The sequence below is a fragment of the Triturus cristatus genome, chromosome 5_1, assembly GCF_964204655.1.
Source record: "Triturus cristatus chromosome 5_1, aTriCri1.1, whole genome shotgun sequence".
Lineage (NCBI taxonomy): Eukaryota > Metazoa > Chordata > Amphibia > Caudata > Salamandridae > Triturus > Triturus cristatus.
In genome coordinates this window covers 761,762,418-761,780,418 of record NC_140587.1, presented here as the reverse complement: position 1 = coordinate 761,780,418, position 18,001 = coordinate 761,762,418, and the positions used below count along the sequence as shown (strand labels likewise).

Here is an 18,001-nt window from a genome sequence, read left to right as displayed (position 1 = left end):
ACCCAGATGTACCCCAAGTATAGCCCAATGACAGAATGTCCCAGAGTGTTCTTAAGAACAACTAGAACGCTTACTGTCTTACTTATGACAAAAGTATGGCACACCTGAAGCCATCTTGATTGGAATAAACTGGCAACACTTAAAACATTTAATTTAAAAAGGAACACAATGAGGGGGTTCATTTTGCCATAGAAATTATGATTAATGCAGAAGAAAGAACAATTAGGGCACATTTTGAGTGACTTCTCAAATCCTCTTCTATTTCATTAAAAAATTCTGATATGCAGACTGAAAAATGCACTTTTAATACCAGCAGCAGACTTCCGTGGTGAGCAGTAGCTTTACTACAGTGATCTAATGAGCAACTAGAGTGCTAACATTCAGAATGTATGGCAAATGTGTGACATATCTGAATACCTTCTTGAAGGAATCAAAGTAAAAAACTGAAAGCATTTCCTACTGAGGAGACTGCAGTAAATGAGAAAATTAGGAAACTTCATAACAAATAAATCTCCCAAGATGGCCACCAGAGACAAAAGAGCCCAAATGCAGCACATATATCACCCAGATGTAGCCCACATGTAGCCCAATGACAGAAGTGTGCAAAACACTTATTTTTTGTGTATTTGCAGTTTTATATAGTGCAGACTTGACAGGTATTGGAGCGCTTTACATGAGCATTGGTTACATCACACAAGATCAAATTCATTTTGGTTGTAGACATGGGGAGATTAAGTGATTTGACCAGAATCACAGAATGTTGAGCTGAAGCAGAAACTCCAACCTGGTTCCCCAGTTGCAAAGTCTGCAGCTCTGGAAGTAACACCACATCCTCTCCCCTAGGTGCAACATTTAATCAAGTGGTCAACTGGATAAAAAAACATAAAGATTACAAATAATTTAAAAGTTCTTTGTCGCTATTTGAAAACTCAGAAAATATGTCCTCATTTTAGTTTTTTAGAGCACTAACCATAATTTCGATGCAAATAAGACCCTCTCATACATGTAATTTCTAAAGGAAATGCTCTAGGTATTACAGTTTTGATTACATCAAGATGGCGTCAGGCGTTCCGCACTTTTGTAATAAATATAGAATGTTAGCAATCTAGTTGTTCATCGGGATACTGTTGAGAGGCAGAGGCCAGGGGCACAGACTCTGAAAATTGAAGGCAGGTAGGAGAGTGCAGAGGCAACAATTTGACCACACTGGGCAGGCAGGAAGGGCAGTGGCAGCACAACAGACTATGGAGGGCAGTGGAAAGGGGGGCAGGGGCAACAAACCAACAATACAGGACTGGCTTGAGAGGCTGTGGCAATATAATAGAGCATTGTGGGCAGAAGGAAGAGGCAGTGGTAGCACAACCATACATGCCAACAGACCCGTTTCAGCCAGGAAACGTCCAATGTTTTTAAGCTCAAATGGGCTTTATTTGATCTGTCTCCTGTTTACAATCTCCTCTTTTTCAATGTAACTCAAAGGGGAAAATCAATACCCCAGTTTTTTTTTCAAAATCTCCCTCTTACCAAGTTCAAAATGTTCGCAAGTATGGTACATTGGATCATGGTAGGCAGGAGGAATTGGGGTAGGGACATGGACTCGGATAATAGAGGACAGGAGGGACATGGAGAGGTGCACCAAACTGACCCTACAGGGCAGGCATCAGGGTTTGCAGCAGCACAAAACACCACACAGGGCATGCGGGATGGGAGTGCAGCACACAATCCATAAAAAGCAATAGGGAGGGGACAGGGCCATGCACAAGGACAACAGAGAACAGAGGGGAAAGAGGCAATGGTAGCTAGCTGCCATAATGGACAGACAGGAGAGAAAGCTGCAGCATAACAGACCAGAAAGGGCAGGAGGGACAGATCAGGGGCATTACAATGGAACAGACAAGCCTGGAGGGAGGGAATAGGGGTCTGCACATGGAAACAGAGGGCTGGGGGCAAGGGGGCAGGGCAGGAGCAGCAGGATGACCATGGAGGTCAGGCAGGATGGGCACTAGAAACAAGACACACCATGGAGATCAACAATGAGACTATGATGGCATACACACAGACCATGGAGGGAAGGTGGGAGGGGGTCAGGGGCAGCTAGCTGACCACACAGGAAAGGTGGGAGGGGCCATGGCAGCACAGAAGACCATGCATGGCAAGCGGGAGGGTTAGTGGCAGCACAATGGCTATGATGGGCAAGAAGGAGGGTGCAGGGGCATGCACAAAGGACCATGGAGGATAGAAGGGAGGGTCAGGACCTGGGCACAGACAAGAGAGTTCAGGGGAAGGGGCCTCACAACAGACCACGCGGGGCAAGCAGGAGGAGCAGTTGCAGCACAACAGACCAGGGAGGGCAGAAGGGTGTGGCAGTAAAATGGACCATAGAGGACAGGAGGAAGGGGATAGGGGCATGGCATGTGGACAGGCAGGGTGGAGGTGGCAGGGACAGGTTACAGTCATCTGACAATGCTAGGCAGGTGGGAGGGGAGTGGCTGCTCATCAGAACACTCAGAGTAAATAGGAGTGGCAGGTCCATGGAACATGGTGGGCAAAAAGGATGGAGCAGGGGCATGCACAAAGACATCGGAGGGCAGGGGGAAGGAGAATAGGGGCAGCAAGCTAAGCACAGAGGCTAAGCAGGAGGTCAATGATGGGCCATAGAATTGGGCAATGGAGGGCAGGAGGAGTGGACTGGTACATAATGCTAAATGGAAGGCAGTGGCAGCACATCAGACCATACATGGTAGGAGAGGAGGCTAGTCCATGGATTCAGACAACAGAGGATAGGGAGGAGGTGGATGGGGCAGCAAGCTAACTGTTCAGAGAAGGTGGGTATTAGGAACTTTATTGTTTTTAAAATGTGTGTCTGTGCGAACTACTTAAAATATGAACAAGTATGCAGCATAATCTCACTTTTTTCAGGAGGAAGAGGACGTTTGTGACTGTGACTCCGGGCTCACTTGGCAGAAACACCCCCTGACCCTCCACCCCCATCGCAAAATGTAATGCCCATGAAAAGGGTAGGTGGACGCAGTGTTATATAGAACATAGTCCTGAGAGCACGATTGAAAATGAAAACTAGATATAGTATATGGTATAAACTATGCACCAAAAAGTGTGCTATAAGATGACCCGGGCGTGAAATATAATATGCAATACATTGTGCGCATTGACAGATTCATTGGAGAGCGCGAGATACCATAGACACTAGCGCGCGCTATGCGATATGCGCCTCGGAGTGTAATATGCACAGGGCAGTGTTGTGTAACCTAACTAGTCTCTAAAGTTGTAATATAAAATATGTACTGGGGAGTGTAACGTTGCATATGCACTGTGACAAAGATATGGATCCCAGAATGTAATATGTATGGCATAGCGCTGTGTGTTATAGCATATGCATTGAGGAAGGCACGTTAGATGGGGCAATATAACCCGTGCGAAGGCAAGTGTGGCATGACATATTCACGGGTGGTGTTACAGAGCACATGGGCTAGAGAGTGTCATGGCATACGCACTAGCTGATGGAATACAACACAGAGGTGTGTGGCACTCGGCGGGCACTGGTGGGTGTAACACAGCATTGGGCTCAGCCAGGAGCACACTGTGACTCTCAAGTGAGGTTTGTCTCCTTTCCAGAGAGTAAAATAAAAAGTATTACACAGCCGGCGGTGGATGTGTGTTTTATTAACCGTGAGGGGGGTTTCTTGCATAGTTTGGTCAAATTTTTGTCGTATCCCCTTTGAATGGCTTAGTGTCCGTGTATATTAATTGTGCCCGTTAATAGCTACCCATGTTTGTATAAATAAACGACAAGGGTGTCTACTTGGAGAGTACCCACCGGCGGGGGCGCCGGGATTAGGCACGGTTGGGCGTCAGATATGTCAAAGCTAGCGGTGTAAATACATTCCACGTGGATTCATTGTATGCATAGTCGCCTTTTAATGAATATCACACAAATCGTCATGGTGATAGGTACATACGGTTTGTACAGCATGTCCTAGGTGTTTCTATAAATATATATATTTTAAAAATAATAAAAACAAAGGCCGGCCCCGGGGGATGGTGTCCCAGGGGCCATAAGTGGCCTGAGGAGGGGGGCTACGCAGCCCCCCTCCTAAAGAATAAAAAAAAAAAGGCCATGACCCAGGGGTTGGGGTCCCCGGGGCTGATTATGGCCTTGGGAGGGCCAAAATATTTTTTTCAACAAAATAAGTTAGGATGCAGGCCCTGGGGGATGGGGTCCCCTGGGCCAATACATTAGAAAAAGAAGGGGGGCCACACAGCCCTCCTTCTTAAAAAAATAAAATAAATAAAAGACCGGCATCACGCCGGAGGCCACGCCCCCTCCTTGCAGCACTCTGCGAATGCGCCCCCTGGCCAGTTGTAAGTTGGGGAATTAATTCCCCTTCAATACGGAGGGTCCCTGAGGGTCAACTAGCCCAACAGGTATCTCCAGTATGCGCCAGGGAGCTGCGTTGCAGACAGGTGTTCTGAGGCCACGCCCCTTTTTACACCGCTATGCAACGCAGCTCTGTGGCGTTTACTGGAGGTACCTAGTGGGCTAGTTTGACCCTAGGGACCCTTAGGATTCAAGGGGACTTAATCTCTCAACTTAGAACGGCCACAGGGCGAGTTTACACAGTGGTGAAGAGAGGGGACGGGGCCTGAGGTGACGTGTGCAAACACACCCTGTGGCGCGTTTTAAGTTGGGGAAAAAATTCCCTTTCAATCCTGAGGGATCCTGGGGGCCAACTAGCCCACCAGGTGCTTCCAGTAAGCGCCACTGCTCTGCGTTGCAGAGAGGTGGTGCAGGCCGTGCCCCTTTTTACATCTCTCTGCAACGCAGCTCTGTGGCGCTTACTGGAGGTACCTAGTGGTCTAGGTGGACCCTAGGGACCCTCAGGACTCAAGGGGACTTAATCTCCCAACTTAAAACGGCCACAGGGCGTGTTTACACGGTGGGGAAGGGAGGGGATGCCCTGTGGCGCGTTTTAAGAGGTAGTTTTAATCCCCTGCCCTATTATATACTAGGGGCTTACAGAGGAGGTCATGCTAATCACAGGGGGACCCCAATGCATAGTGTTCCCTAGTGCATGTAGGTGTTTTCACTGTATTCTGAGTGTCTTTTAACATATCACTGGCTCTAGGACTGGTTAGTCAGACTCAGTTACCACCAGTATCATTTGAGATGTCATCAGTGATGGCATGAGTGATGTCACTGACCATGTCATGAGTGATGTAATATGTGACGTCATCAGCAGTGCATTGCGGGCGCGCGAGTTATAGTTAGCTGAACTAACTATAACGGGGGAATTTCAATGGTTTTGATAGGACCTTTAGTCGAAGGTACAGCCCGAACGGCTGAACAGAATTACTTGAAATTTGGCAGAGAGGTAGTCCTCAGGTCAGGGAAGTGCCTTTGCCTTTTGCATGTATGGAGTCAATCTGTTCATTATTATCTGAGAAAATTGCAGTTAAATGCACATACATATCTATAGCCGCGCCCCGTGCACGCACCGTGCGCGCACCGTGCGCGTACCATAACGTGCGCGAGCGTAATTCTGATTGGTGGTTACATGTCAGTCAACGTTCTAATCGGTCGAAATCAGGAAGTGTCGGCCGCCATTTTGTTTGTTGTGGGTGCGAGAGTGAAAAATAGAGGTGGCGAAAGTGAAAAGGGGGCAGGGTAGAGAGTTACTGACCCCCTAGCCTTTGTCAGGGGGTCCCTAAAGGATCCCGAAGGGTGAAAAAACATTTTTTTTTTAAAGAATCGCGCACGGTGAAAATCTTAAAAAAAAAAAAATACATAACTTAGCATTTAAAAAACTGTACAAATTCACTTAAAAAACCATAGGTTTCACACACGTTATAGTTAGGAATTAGCATTTAAAAAACCTTGCAAATTCACTTAAAAAATCATAGGTTTCACACATGTTATAGTTAGGTGGACATTTCACTCGTAAAAAACCAATGAAATTCCACCGTTATAGTTAGTTCAGATAACTATAACTCGCGCGACCGCCACTCTATCACAAGGATGATGTCATCAGTGATGTCATGAGTGATGCCACTGACCATGTCATGAGTGATGTAATATGTGACGTCATGAGCACTGGATTGCGGGCGCGCGAGTTATAGTTATCTGAACTAACTATAACGGTGGAATTTCATTGGTTTTTTACGAGTGAAATGTCCACCTAACTATAACATGTGTGAAACCTATGGTTTTTTAAGTGAATATATATATATATATATATATATATATATATATCAAAGAAACTTCCCAGATTATGCCGTCACGCACAACAACAGGAACGGACAACTTCAGTCGCCAATGCTGAAAAAAGGTATTTATTGGAGTTTAAATTTCGTGCCTAGTCCATGACGCGTTTCGAGCCACTTGGCCCTTGCTCACATGACATATATATATATATATATATATATATATATATATATATATATATATATATATATATATATATATATATATATATATATATATATCTTAGCTACTGGCAGTCGCCATTGGATAGTTATAGTTGGGACCAAGTTTCCATAGGAAGAGCATTTTTTGTTTTGCTTATAACTTTGGGGTCGTTTGATGAATCTTCATGAAATTTTTCAAACTAATTCTTTGTTCATATCAGCTCCTACGTTGAAAGCTTGGGGGTGATTCCTCAAGGGGGGTGGAGAAAAAAGGGGGGTCCCAAATCGTGTTTTCTCTATGCAATTTCCATAGGAAACGTTAGACAAGGCTACAGGTCGAACGGTCTTGGTCTAGAAAGCATGCTTTTGTTTATTTGGTGTAAATCCGTTCAGTAGTTTTGGAGAAATTTTGAAAGTTGCAGATATCGATATTTGGGAATTCTGCCATCTGATTGGCTGAGGCGTTATGCGCACGAGCTTGATGCTTATTGGCTGCGAGCGGTGCGAGCATTTGCAACTAGGAAGTGTTGGCAGCCATTTTGTGATTCCATTGAAGTGAGCAAGGGGGAAAAAGGGCAAAAAGAGTAGTAAACAGGAGGATATGAGCACTGTAACCTCTGTGAGGGAGTGCGAAGCGAAGTAGTCACTCCTACCAGACTGAAAGTGCGGTGTTGCTCAGAGTGACATGGTGCTGAGACGGATGCTGCTACACTCGGGTATGAAACCGAGAGCCTAAACCGTGAGGTCATTGCTGTAAAGTGAGGTGCTCTGGTCTTTGTAGCATACCTGTGGAAGTAGTGTTAGTAGGCGTTTATACCATACAGGGAGTGGGAAGCAAACTACTAACCTCTACCATGCGTTTATACTATACCGGAAGTGGGAAGCAAAGTACTCACGCCTACCGGTGTGAAGACTCGAGGATCAAACCGATCTGATTGCTATAAAGCGATGGGCTCTGGGCGCTGTAGCATACTGGCCTCTGTAGTATAACTGTGGAAGTAGTGTTAGTATGCGTTTATACTATACAGGGAGTGGGAAGCGAATTACTCACCCCTACTGGTCTGAAGACTCGGGGATTAAACCGCAAACTCATTGCTGTAAAGTGATGTGGTATGGGCGCTGTAGCATACCTGTAGAAGTAGTGTTAGTTTGCGTTTATACAATACAGGGAGTGTGAAGCGAACTACTCACCCCTACCGGTCTCAAGACTCGTGGATGAAACCATGAGCTCATTGCTGTAAAGTCCTGTGCTCTGTGTAGCATTCCAATTTAAGTCATAGTAGAATGTTAGTATGTAATGCTACTATAATGTAAGTATGTAACGTTAGAATGTAGGGTTGTCATGAGGGGAATCTTGGGGAGTTTGTACGCGGTGCTGGAGAAGACGGTTGCCTTGCTGTCTGGTCCTGTTGGTGGCTGTTTAAGCTGTCTTGTTTTCCTGCAATAAATCTACTTATCGGATCCACTGCTGTCTTCCTCTTCACTACATAAATTTGGCGACGAGCGGGAGAAGGTAAAAAGAAGGCAGCACTCACCAAGATTTTGAGCTTGCTTGCGTTCTGCTGAAGACCCGTTTTCTTGGTGAAGCTGTTTCTACTCATCCCAGGGTCATCAGCTCATCGAACTATGTGATTCTACCTCTGGTAGGATTTATATTTTTTGATTTTGGGCTTCTTCTGCCTCTTCACTACACTCTGGTTGCTGTACTACATGTGTGCAAGTAGTGTTAGTATGCGTTTATACTAATTCTGTAATTGTGCATTAACCAATGCATCATGGCCCTATGGAGTGCCACCTCCCAGGCGCAGGTCATACAATGTCCCAGGTGTGCATGCGCGGGACATTTATGTTTGCTATTACAGGACGGGAGCATTGCTTCCACCCTGTGATAGTAAATTCTTGTTTGCCTCGTTGAAGTGAGAGGAGGAAAACCTCGTATCGCTTCAATAAAGCGGATCCGGATGGTAAAAAAAATTACGTTGTGTCTCACCCGTTCATTTAAATGAGCCCACTGGTGGGTAATGTTCCGGGGCCAATCCTATTATTATATTGCGGGGTCTCTGCAGCACTGGGGTACTTAATCTCACATGTAAATTAGGCGCGGGAGGGCACAGAGACGTTTTGCAGACAAGGGGACTGACACCTCCCCGGGTATTGTTTACAAATTGTTCGGGGGCTTCGAGGCCAACTCAAGACCGGGCATTGGCAACCTCTGGGGCTTTACTTAAATATGCAGGGTGGGCCTCGCCAGTCCTTGAAGCCTGGGTTGCCCTAGGCAGTGCCTTATTGGTTCTGTAATCACACGGGCAGTACTCATGTTGTTATAGAGTGATACACTCATAGAACCCCTGCCGTTGTAGAAATACCCAGGCTTCATTTATGTAATAGTCTGTTGGTTTATATTTGGTAGGTGCACCGCAAAATTACACATGTTTTCCCTCATAACCTCCTATCAACCGCGATTTTCACAATAAACTACAGACAAGTGTTGTCAGAAAAAGAAGACCCATACACTCACTTATTTTTGGTAAAAAAAATAACTTTTATTAAAACAACACAAATAAATGGAAACGTAACTTTATTCGAACAAACAACAGTAAAACATGAAAGAAGTGGGTGGGACTCCTCCGGAAGCAGCGTACAAAACCTGCAAGAGAAAAAAGAAACATAAGTATGTGTGCCATGTCCAAGAGAAAAAGAAAGGTAGTCACAATGAAAGGAAGAAAGTGAGAATGGGACAGAGAGCGAGTGGGTGGAAGGGAGAAGGGGAGGGAGAGTCAAAAGAACAGAGGGAGGAGGAGACAGAGCGTCGGCCTACTGCACCTAGCCCTCACTGTTTACCTTCCGTCACCTGTGTGTCTGGGATGCTGGGGTCCGCGAGAAACCTTGCGGTCCAGCAAGTCTTTAAAATGAAACAGAGATATTAATGAGGCCAGAGAATATATTATTATCTACGGCAACATCGCTTGCCTGCACCTGTGCACTCAGGCTGCTGGACCCCAGGCCCTTCCCCTGCACGGTGCTCAAATGCAGCTCCTGCGCACCGAGGCTTCACTGCTCACCTGCCACAACCGGTGTGTCCAACGACGTGCCATTGCGATCTCCGACTCCGGGGTGCCTCTCAGGGTGGCACAGCAGGTCCCCGGTCTGGGACGGTGTCTTGATACCACGATGGAAGGCATCAGAAAGGCCAGAGCATTAGCACCGGTTGAGCACCTGCTGCGTGCTTTTTCGTGCAACTAACTCAGTGTCTGAAAAGGGAGAAATAATATAATGGTGGAAACGTCTTAAGGTAAATGAAGGTTTATTTCAAGCTTAAGAGAGAACACCAGTTGAGTGCATCCTTCCTTCTTGAAGTACGATCTACCAACTGTTAGTGGTAATCATGGTTCAAAGAGGAGTTGGAGTGCACAAGAATAGACAAGGGTAAATAATAATGTTATGCCAACGTTCACATACAAAGGAACAGAGCGCATGCTAGAAGCATAATGTGCGCATGCAATGCAGTGGCACAAGCCTGTGTGCATTTACACTTAGTAGTCAGCACACTACAGTGCCCCATAAGCCACAGCCATGTGTCTGTAGGGCAGCGCTGCCCACTGGCTCAGGCCTACAGTACGGTCCTGCAGGTCCTTAAAATGAGACAGAGATGTGACTGAATGAGGTCAGAGATCACATCCTTACACACGGCAACATCGCTTGTTTGCACCTGTGCACCCGGGCTGATGCACCCCACCCCTTCCGCCACACCACGCTCAATTGCAGCCCCTGTGCACCCAGGCCCCACTGCTCAACTGCTGTCATTGGTGTGTGTTCAAACACGACGGCCAGCAGGCTTCACAATTCAGATGTAGTTTTGATTGTCAGGATGATGTACATCCTCATGGATCCCTTTTTTTTTATTGCGCATTCTGATATGCGAGGGTGATGCGGCCATATCACCTGAAGCAGTGTGGAAGAACTGGGACATGTGGCGTTGTCATTATCCTATTTATACGTGCGCAAAGTGGGCAGGGTTTGCATACGGCGGTCAGCGTAGGGGTGTGAATAATTATTCCGGGGACTTCGGCGTTGTTCAGTTCCTGCCAGGCCAGGAAGTATACTTATGTGTGTGTCCCTGTTGCAGTTTTGACGTCGCACAATCTGCAATTTACATTAATGTAGCATGTACAGGGTGGGCTGCAACTATTGCGAATGAGATGCTGTCCAAAAACATTGAATAGACAACATCACATGTGTTTGTCAAGCTTGTGGATATGCGCAGACACGCATGTCAATGGTGTGCGGTAGTATTGAAAGAGTTGCTATCGTGAAGCGCACACATGTGAATGTGCTCGGATGGAGGGAGGATCAGCAGTGAGGCTACGTCATACACAGTGATAACGCTCATTACAGTCAAGCAATGCATGTCAAACGTGAATCTGAAAGTCTCACATATGACACACTACTATACTGGTAAAGCCTGACAACAGAGCATACTGCAACACAAATTCACACATTACTCTTTGCTGTTTGTCACATGTGATCTAGGATGTGCACTCTGCCCGTGGCTGATGATACCCCTTCGAGCCACCAATACCCAGGCCGAAAGGCAGCACAATAATGCGCGCACACACACACACCAGGGGCATTGTGTAACACACATTTGTTTTTTGATGTAACGTTTCAGATGCAGGGCTATCACACGTGGAAGGCTACTGTACAGAGCATGGTTATTGATCAAGAGGAGTACTATAAGATATGTGTACACAGCATAAAAGTTTTCAAAAAAGCTCTGTAAGCAAAAGAGGTGTCTCTCATCAAACGGTGTAGAGAGAATGACTAAAATGGGTGGGGTCCTCCAACTGTTACATTGGGAAATGTTATGAACCAATCAAAAGCTTTTTTTTAAGGTCACATGGCAATCGCGAACCGAGCGCGCAAGGAGGCCGCACCCGACGTGATTTTGAGAAAATATATTTACCATAATATAAGTTTATTACAGTTAGAAATATATAAATGTGAAAAATATTTTAGATTATTGCTTGCTCTCATATACACTTTAAACTTATTTAGATATAGTTTTGAGATATAACAAAATAAATGGGGGAATGGCATACCCGGTGCGATACCATATGTCTATGACGTAACACAGGGCCTGGCAGCGTGCACTCGTTGCATACGAAACGCGCAGCCGGTGCGATCCTATACGTAGATGACGTAACGCACGTATTGGTACCGGACAGCCGTCGCATACCAAACTAGGAGCTGACGAGCCCTTATACGTATATGATGTTAGGCGGGACACAGTGCTACGAAGCCGTTGGATACGAAATGCGTATCCTTAACGAGTTTCGCAATATGGCGGATAGGATTCACGTGGTGATGGAGCTTGGTACACTACCGGTACGGTAGTCTAGTTTAAAAAAATAAATATACATACATCCTTTTTTTTGAAGATATAAAAATTTACATATATTTTCAAATGTAAAAAAAAGGATAATAGAGTTCCAAAATATTATAAACAAAATTAGAAAAAATATAGGTTTTATAAATATTAAAATTTGAAATTAACATTTAAAAAACCTTTGAAATTCACAGAAAAAACCATAGGTTTTACAGACGTTATAGTTAGGAATTAGCATTTAAAAAACCTTAGAAATGCAATAGACCTCATCACCAGTGCATTGCGGGCGCGTGAGTTATAGTTAGCTCAACTAGCTATAACGGGCGAATTTCTCTGGTTTTATATGAGTCAAATGTCCAACTAAATTTAACGTCCCTGAAACACATGGTTTTGTCAGTGAATTTCTAAGGTTTTTTAAATGCTAATTCCTAACTATAACGTCTGTAAAACCTGTGGTTTTTTCAGTGAATATATATATATATATATCCATCAACAAAGTTTTACCTCAAATGAAGGAGCCAAGAATAACGGGTAAGTAGTGCTTTCAAATCTTTAATCACGGCTGCAGCGCAAGTTGGTTAGGAACAAAGGCAATTGGTGTACAAAGCCGATGCATTTTGGAACTCTTCCCTTTTTCACAGGCTGGTTGATCCTGACATCCTGACATCCAAAGACGAATGGTGCACCTGTATATCCATAAGTACCCCGCCCCAGTGGGCGTAACTGCATGCATGGCCCCATGGTACTTGAAGTGCTGTCCAGTTTCATTCTAACATTCACGCAATATATAGCGAAATCCATGTCATATGGTATAATATAATGACTTTAGTTAACAAATAACATTCATAATGAGGTCAAAGGACCTGAGCATAAGGAAAAGGAAGTTAAGAGATATAGATATAAACAGATGAAAGTGTACCTTCCAAGGTGCAACGTGATCAAGGTAAAGCTAGCAGTATCGACCCATATACCAGACCGTAGTTTACCACGTAATTGTGGATTTCAAGCCTCTCTATGTAAAAGGAACATATAGGAGAGTTGCCCAATGACATATTTTCAGTAAGGCAACAGATACGCCCCCTGATTAGTGAAAAAACTTGTGCGGTGAATCATACTTACTATATAAACAGTTTGCTCATGTAATAAATCAACTGTTTGTCCTTTCACATCCTTTTCACTTTTTGGGTTCCTGGATTAGGCTTTCAATATACTAAGGCAAACTCCCATTCCCATAGTTCTATATCCATCAAAAAGTGGATATATGCTTTTAACCTTTGTATGCCACGGTCTAAATGACCGAATGCAAAAATAAAGCAACACTGGGCTTAACTTGACATATTAGCAGAAAACTACATGCAAATGTTTATTGTTGTGTGGATTTTTGAAAGGGTGCTAGGCTCATATTGTCCCTTTAACCATGCTTCTCATCACCTTAGCAGAGCAGGACGATACATGACATAACAACAGAAAACGAAACATGTACATTTCTGTTGAATTTTGTTTTGATTTGTCAAAGGGTGGCAGTTATTAGCAAACAATAACATTTTTGCCCTGCCCTTAATCAGGCCACACTTCCAGAAGCTGCAGAATCTTGGCACTTTTAACAGAAAACTAAACATGCTGTGGATTCCTAAGATAGTGCAAAAGTTATCAGTAAATTAAATTTTTGAACCCCCGTTAGCTCTGTGCCTTGTAAAGGTCCTGGATGATTTAAAAAAATCCAAAAGTAGTCTAAAAATGCTAGGTACCTGTCAAATGTTCATCAAAGGGTTCCAATGCTTTTGACATAATAAAAAATGCCTATTGAGAATAATATGCATCAGTACCATAGCTACAAAATTTTATCAATGACTCAGGAATATTCTCTGGAAAATAGAATGAGTTATTGTTTCTTTTAGTCTGAAGGCTTTAACATATGTTTTTTTAAAAACTCAAATTCACTGAAAAAATACACTTAAAGCGATGAAGAAAAGAAAAGCTAAAAAACATTATTAGTTAGTTATGATTTGTTGGGAAAAACATAACTCACCTCAAATTCACGAAAATGGCTTCACACATCAAGTTAATGAGGTTATCCAGAATGGCTTCCTTGATGATTTATCTGGTGAAATCACAAATCACCTCACCACTGAAATATGATTGGATCTCAATTTACATTGAAAAGACACTTGTATCTCTGTTAATGATTTTTGCTCCATTTGATCCAAATTATTACTGCAGGGCAGACCCTGTTACCAACCGCACATGCCCGGCTGTATGAGTGGGTACAGAGCTTGACCACAGGCCAGACTCTATGGCCAGCTATACACATGACAAAAGGACGTGCAAATAGGTGGTTGGCAAATGTAAGGATGGTGCAGGTCTGACATTATGCAGGACTCTGATGATCTTGGCAACATGAAAGGTTGTGTGGCGTGCTGGATGGAGGCAAGACCCTGCTTTCAAACACTGCTGCATAAAGGGTCAGAGCTCTGTGTTGCAGGAATGACCAAACATGAATTTGGTAAGAGGCATGCAGGCAATATTCAGTGTGCATGGCGAAAGTCTTGATGAAGCGAGGTGCCAGCAGCTTGGGGAGGACAGTGACTAGCTACAGGCCAGGCACTGCACACAGCTCTTGATGCACACAGCCAAATGTTTTGCGAGTTGAGTGATTTTCCAGCTATGTCCAATAAAGTCTTGATTGACCAGATATTGGGTGCAGGGTCAGCCAAAAGTCAAATACTACATCCAGCTTTGACTGAACATTCCTGAAGTTTGTGCATACAGATAAAGTAGTATTAGGATTATAGAACAAACCTTAAAAATACTGTGCAATTCATTACATGCCCCTAATGCACTGCTCATAACTTCATACATGATGTCACAGATGACAAAAAAAATGACGTCATCGATTACATCACTGGCAACGTCACATAATACCTCATCATTGACATCATAGAGTTGCTGACATCATAAAAAACATATTGATTATGCCTTGGGGGAAGCACTTTGTGAATTTTGCATAAAGTATTAATGTGAAGGTTTGCTTTTTCAGGCATGTAACTGCTATGTACTTTGAATACGCTTTGTGCATTGCCTACTTAATGGTTTTCTAAAACAAACAATATAAACAATAATACATCCATACTGATAAACGGTATTTGTTAAAAGAATGGTATCAATCAAATACTGTTAACAAATTCATTTTCTTTAGGTTCATTCTCCATTCCATGGTATATATTTCCTGCACTTACAGGAAGATGGCCACATGGACGGATTCCATGTAAACTGTGGCTAACTGTGGATTCTACTGTTTGTTTATCTTCAGTTTTCAGCATTCTGCTTATCAGCTACGACCGTTTTCTCTCTGTTACCAAAGCAGTGAGTACTATACATCTTACAGATTGGAATATTTAGTTTACCAATAGAAATTTGGAAAGTGAGTGAAAATATATATGCCTGTAAATATGAATACTTTTGTATATAAATATGTAAACATATATTTAGGTACTGTGTGGTTATGATTAAGACTCCTTTTTCACTATGAGAAGTTTTGTTAGTTTGCTTATAACTTGGTCCTGTTTGACAAATCTTTTCAAAAGTTTAAATAGAGTAGATGCCATAGGGCCACATGTACTAACATTTTAAATTGTAAATCGCAATTATAAAATCGCAATTCCAAATGCACTAAACTACACTGAGATTCATTTGCGATTGTCAGCGGGAGCAAATGAGCTACCTCATTAATATTCATGAGGTAGGTCACAATTTGCAACCCACTGAGAATCACTAAAAAACACAGGGATGGGGCCCTGATGGGGTCAGCAGACTAACAAGTCTGCATTTGCTTTCAAATAAAACAACACTTTTTTTTAAATGCAGCCCATTTTTTTTCAATGAAAATGAGATGCGAAAAATAAAAAATATATTAGACATTTTTAAGAGTGGGTAGTGGTCCATGGGGCCACTGTCTGCTCTTAAAAAATATTTTTGCATGCATTTACAAAGGAGAAGGGGTCCCTTGGGGCCCCTTCCTATTGGGCATTGTATTAGCACCAAAGTGAAAATGGTGTTAAAAAGCTCATGTTTAACAACATCATTTTGGTCACAAAACATTTGTACATCGCACTGCAAACCGCTATAAGGAAGGGACGCCCTTTACATGCTCCTTCCCAATACCAACTCATCAACCTATTTTGCGATTTAGCAATAGGTTACCAAATTGCAAAATTAGGCTTTGTACATAGGACATTTCTTACTTTTGGCCACCAACAACCTGCTTCTGGGAATCGGGCTGTTTGCCACCAAAAAGAAGCTACGTAAATGTGGCCCTAAGTAGATCTGTCTGGGGTAAGAATAAAAAGATGGTGTCAAAAAAGCTGTTCCTCACAATAGCAAAATCGGATGAACAGAATTAAACCAAACTTGTGGTGAAACTAGAGCTTTACTCAACAGAGTGCCTTTGATTGGTTTGCTGGTTTAGGAAAAAGTGTGAGCAATTGGTATTAGGAAAAAGTCTCAAGCTGGCTTTAAAGGGTTAATGCGATAGGGAGAATTGTATATCCTGACCATTAATGAACGAATCCTTTGAAGATCTGGATTCTCAAATTCTCTGAGGATAATATCAGGCATAGAAGCTAATGGCCTAAAGAAAGTGACATAATTTAAGAACATTTTTGATAACTATAGTTTGAAAGTAACTTTAAGCAAGTGCACTTCTTGCGGCCTTAGATAAGACTGGTTTATAACCACTTCATAACCACTTTGTCTCTCAGCTCCACTCCTGATGATCAATACACATACCTGGCTAAGAGTTGATGAATATTAACTGAGAGGACAATGGCTTATAACTGGTCCCAGAAAGACATGGGTATTGTCCATGATTGACCACTTAACAGGTATTAGCAATTGGAGGGGGCGGTGGGTGAACTGAAACAGTTAGCAGAAAAAAGGGCACCTCTTGGGTTTCCTCAATATTTTTATTTCCCAGAGGTGACCTATGCCTGGCAGTGCCAGTCCTCTTACCAGGGCCTGAGAGCTTTCTCATAGTTAGCCTTCCTGGTATTCAGGCTGTAGAAAACTATAATTTTGTTGAAGTACTCTCCCACTTTTTGCAACTTTGACTGAGGTGTACTGTATCTCTGATAACCAGGTTCCCAGTACCAGTGTTACCTCCCTAAAACTGTACAATGATCAGCACAACTTCAGCAAGCCCTTTAAGTCCCTACTAAATTGTACCCCTGTTACCTAGGGCATTGGAACTGAAGAGGACCCACTAGGGCTGCAGCACACATTGTGCCACCTTAGGGACCCCTCACCAAGATCATGCAAACTGCCATTGCAGGCTGCTTGTGTTGGTGCAGAGAAAACTGAGGAGTCGACATGGCACATTTTGCTGTGTGCCATGCCCACAGACACTGCATGAGGTATAGGTAAGTCACCCCTACTGCAGGCCTTACAGCCCTAAGGCATTGTGCACTATATGTGGCCATTTATGATTCGAAAATATCTAAGTCCATTCTTAGATATTGTAAGTGTGCAAGGAAGCCATAGAGAGTACATGGGCTGGACACCCGTCATTAGGAGTTCCCCAGCACCCTGATGTCTTCACTGTACCCAGGGATGTTTGGTACCAATCATCTCGTCTTAATAAATCCACACTGATGCCAGTGTTGGCTTTATTAATAAATGCACACAGATGGAACCTTAGAGGTGCCCCCTGAAAAACAACCAAACACTGTTGTGGTCTCTGACTAATCTTAGCCAGACTGCCACCACTTGACATGTCTCTGACCTCATGGGGTGAAAGCCTTCACTCTCAGAGGGGAGGAACAATGCCTATTCTGGGAAGAGTTTATTTCCACCTCCTCCAGGCTGGAATGGCATTCCAAGGCAGGAAACTTAAAAGGCAAAGCCACCTTTGAAACGCAACCCAGGCATCTCCAGCTAGTGGAGGATGCCAACCCCCCTGCCCAGCTCCACTTTTGGTGGAAGAACAGGCAGGAAAATTAGTTAGAGGTGGGCCCATGTTCAGCCAGCACCGCCTCTAAGGTGTGGCAGGTGACGTGGGTCCCACTTTTCAAATTCCTCTATTTTGTCTTGGAGAGAATTAGCCAACCAGGGACAAGGTTATTCCCACTTTCCAATGGAAGTGAACATAGGAGGGTGTAGTCATCCTACAGATACGTAGCACACTAGCTACTACCTGGC

At 43.7% G+C, this 18,001-nt stretch overlaps 1 protein-coding gene across 1 annotated transcript in view; it reads left to right on the top strand.

Annotated features, from left to right (window-relative positions):
* LOC146831438 (histamine H3 receptor-like) overlaps positions 1-18,001 on the top strand; it is a 160,819-nt gene that overhangs the window by 97,196 nt on the left and 45,622 nt on the right. Inside the window, exon 2 of the mRNA XM_085603908.1 lies at positions 15,006-15,172. Within this exon, the coding sequence (XP_085460034.1) occupies positions 15,006-15,172 (167 nt within the window). The remainder of the gene's footprint in view (positions 1-15,005; positions 15,173-18,001) is intronic.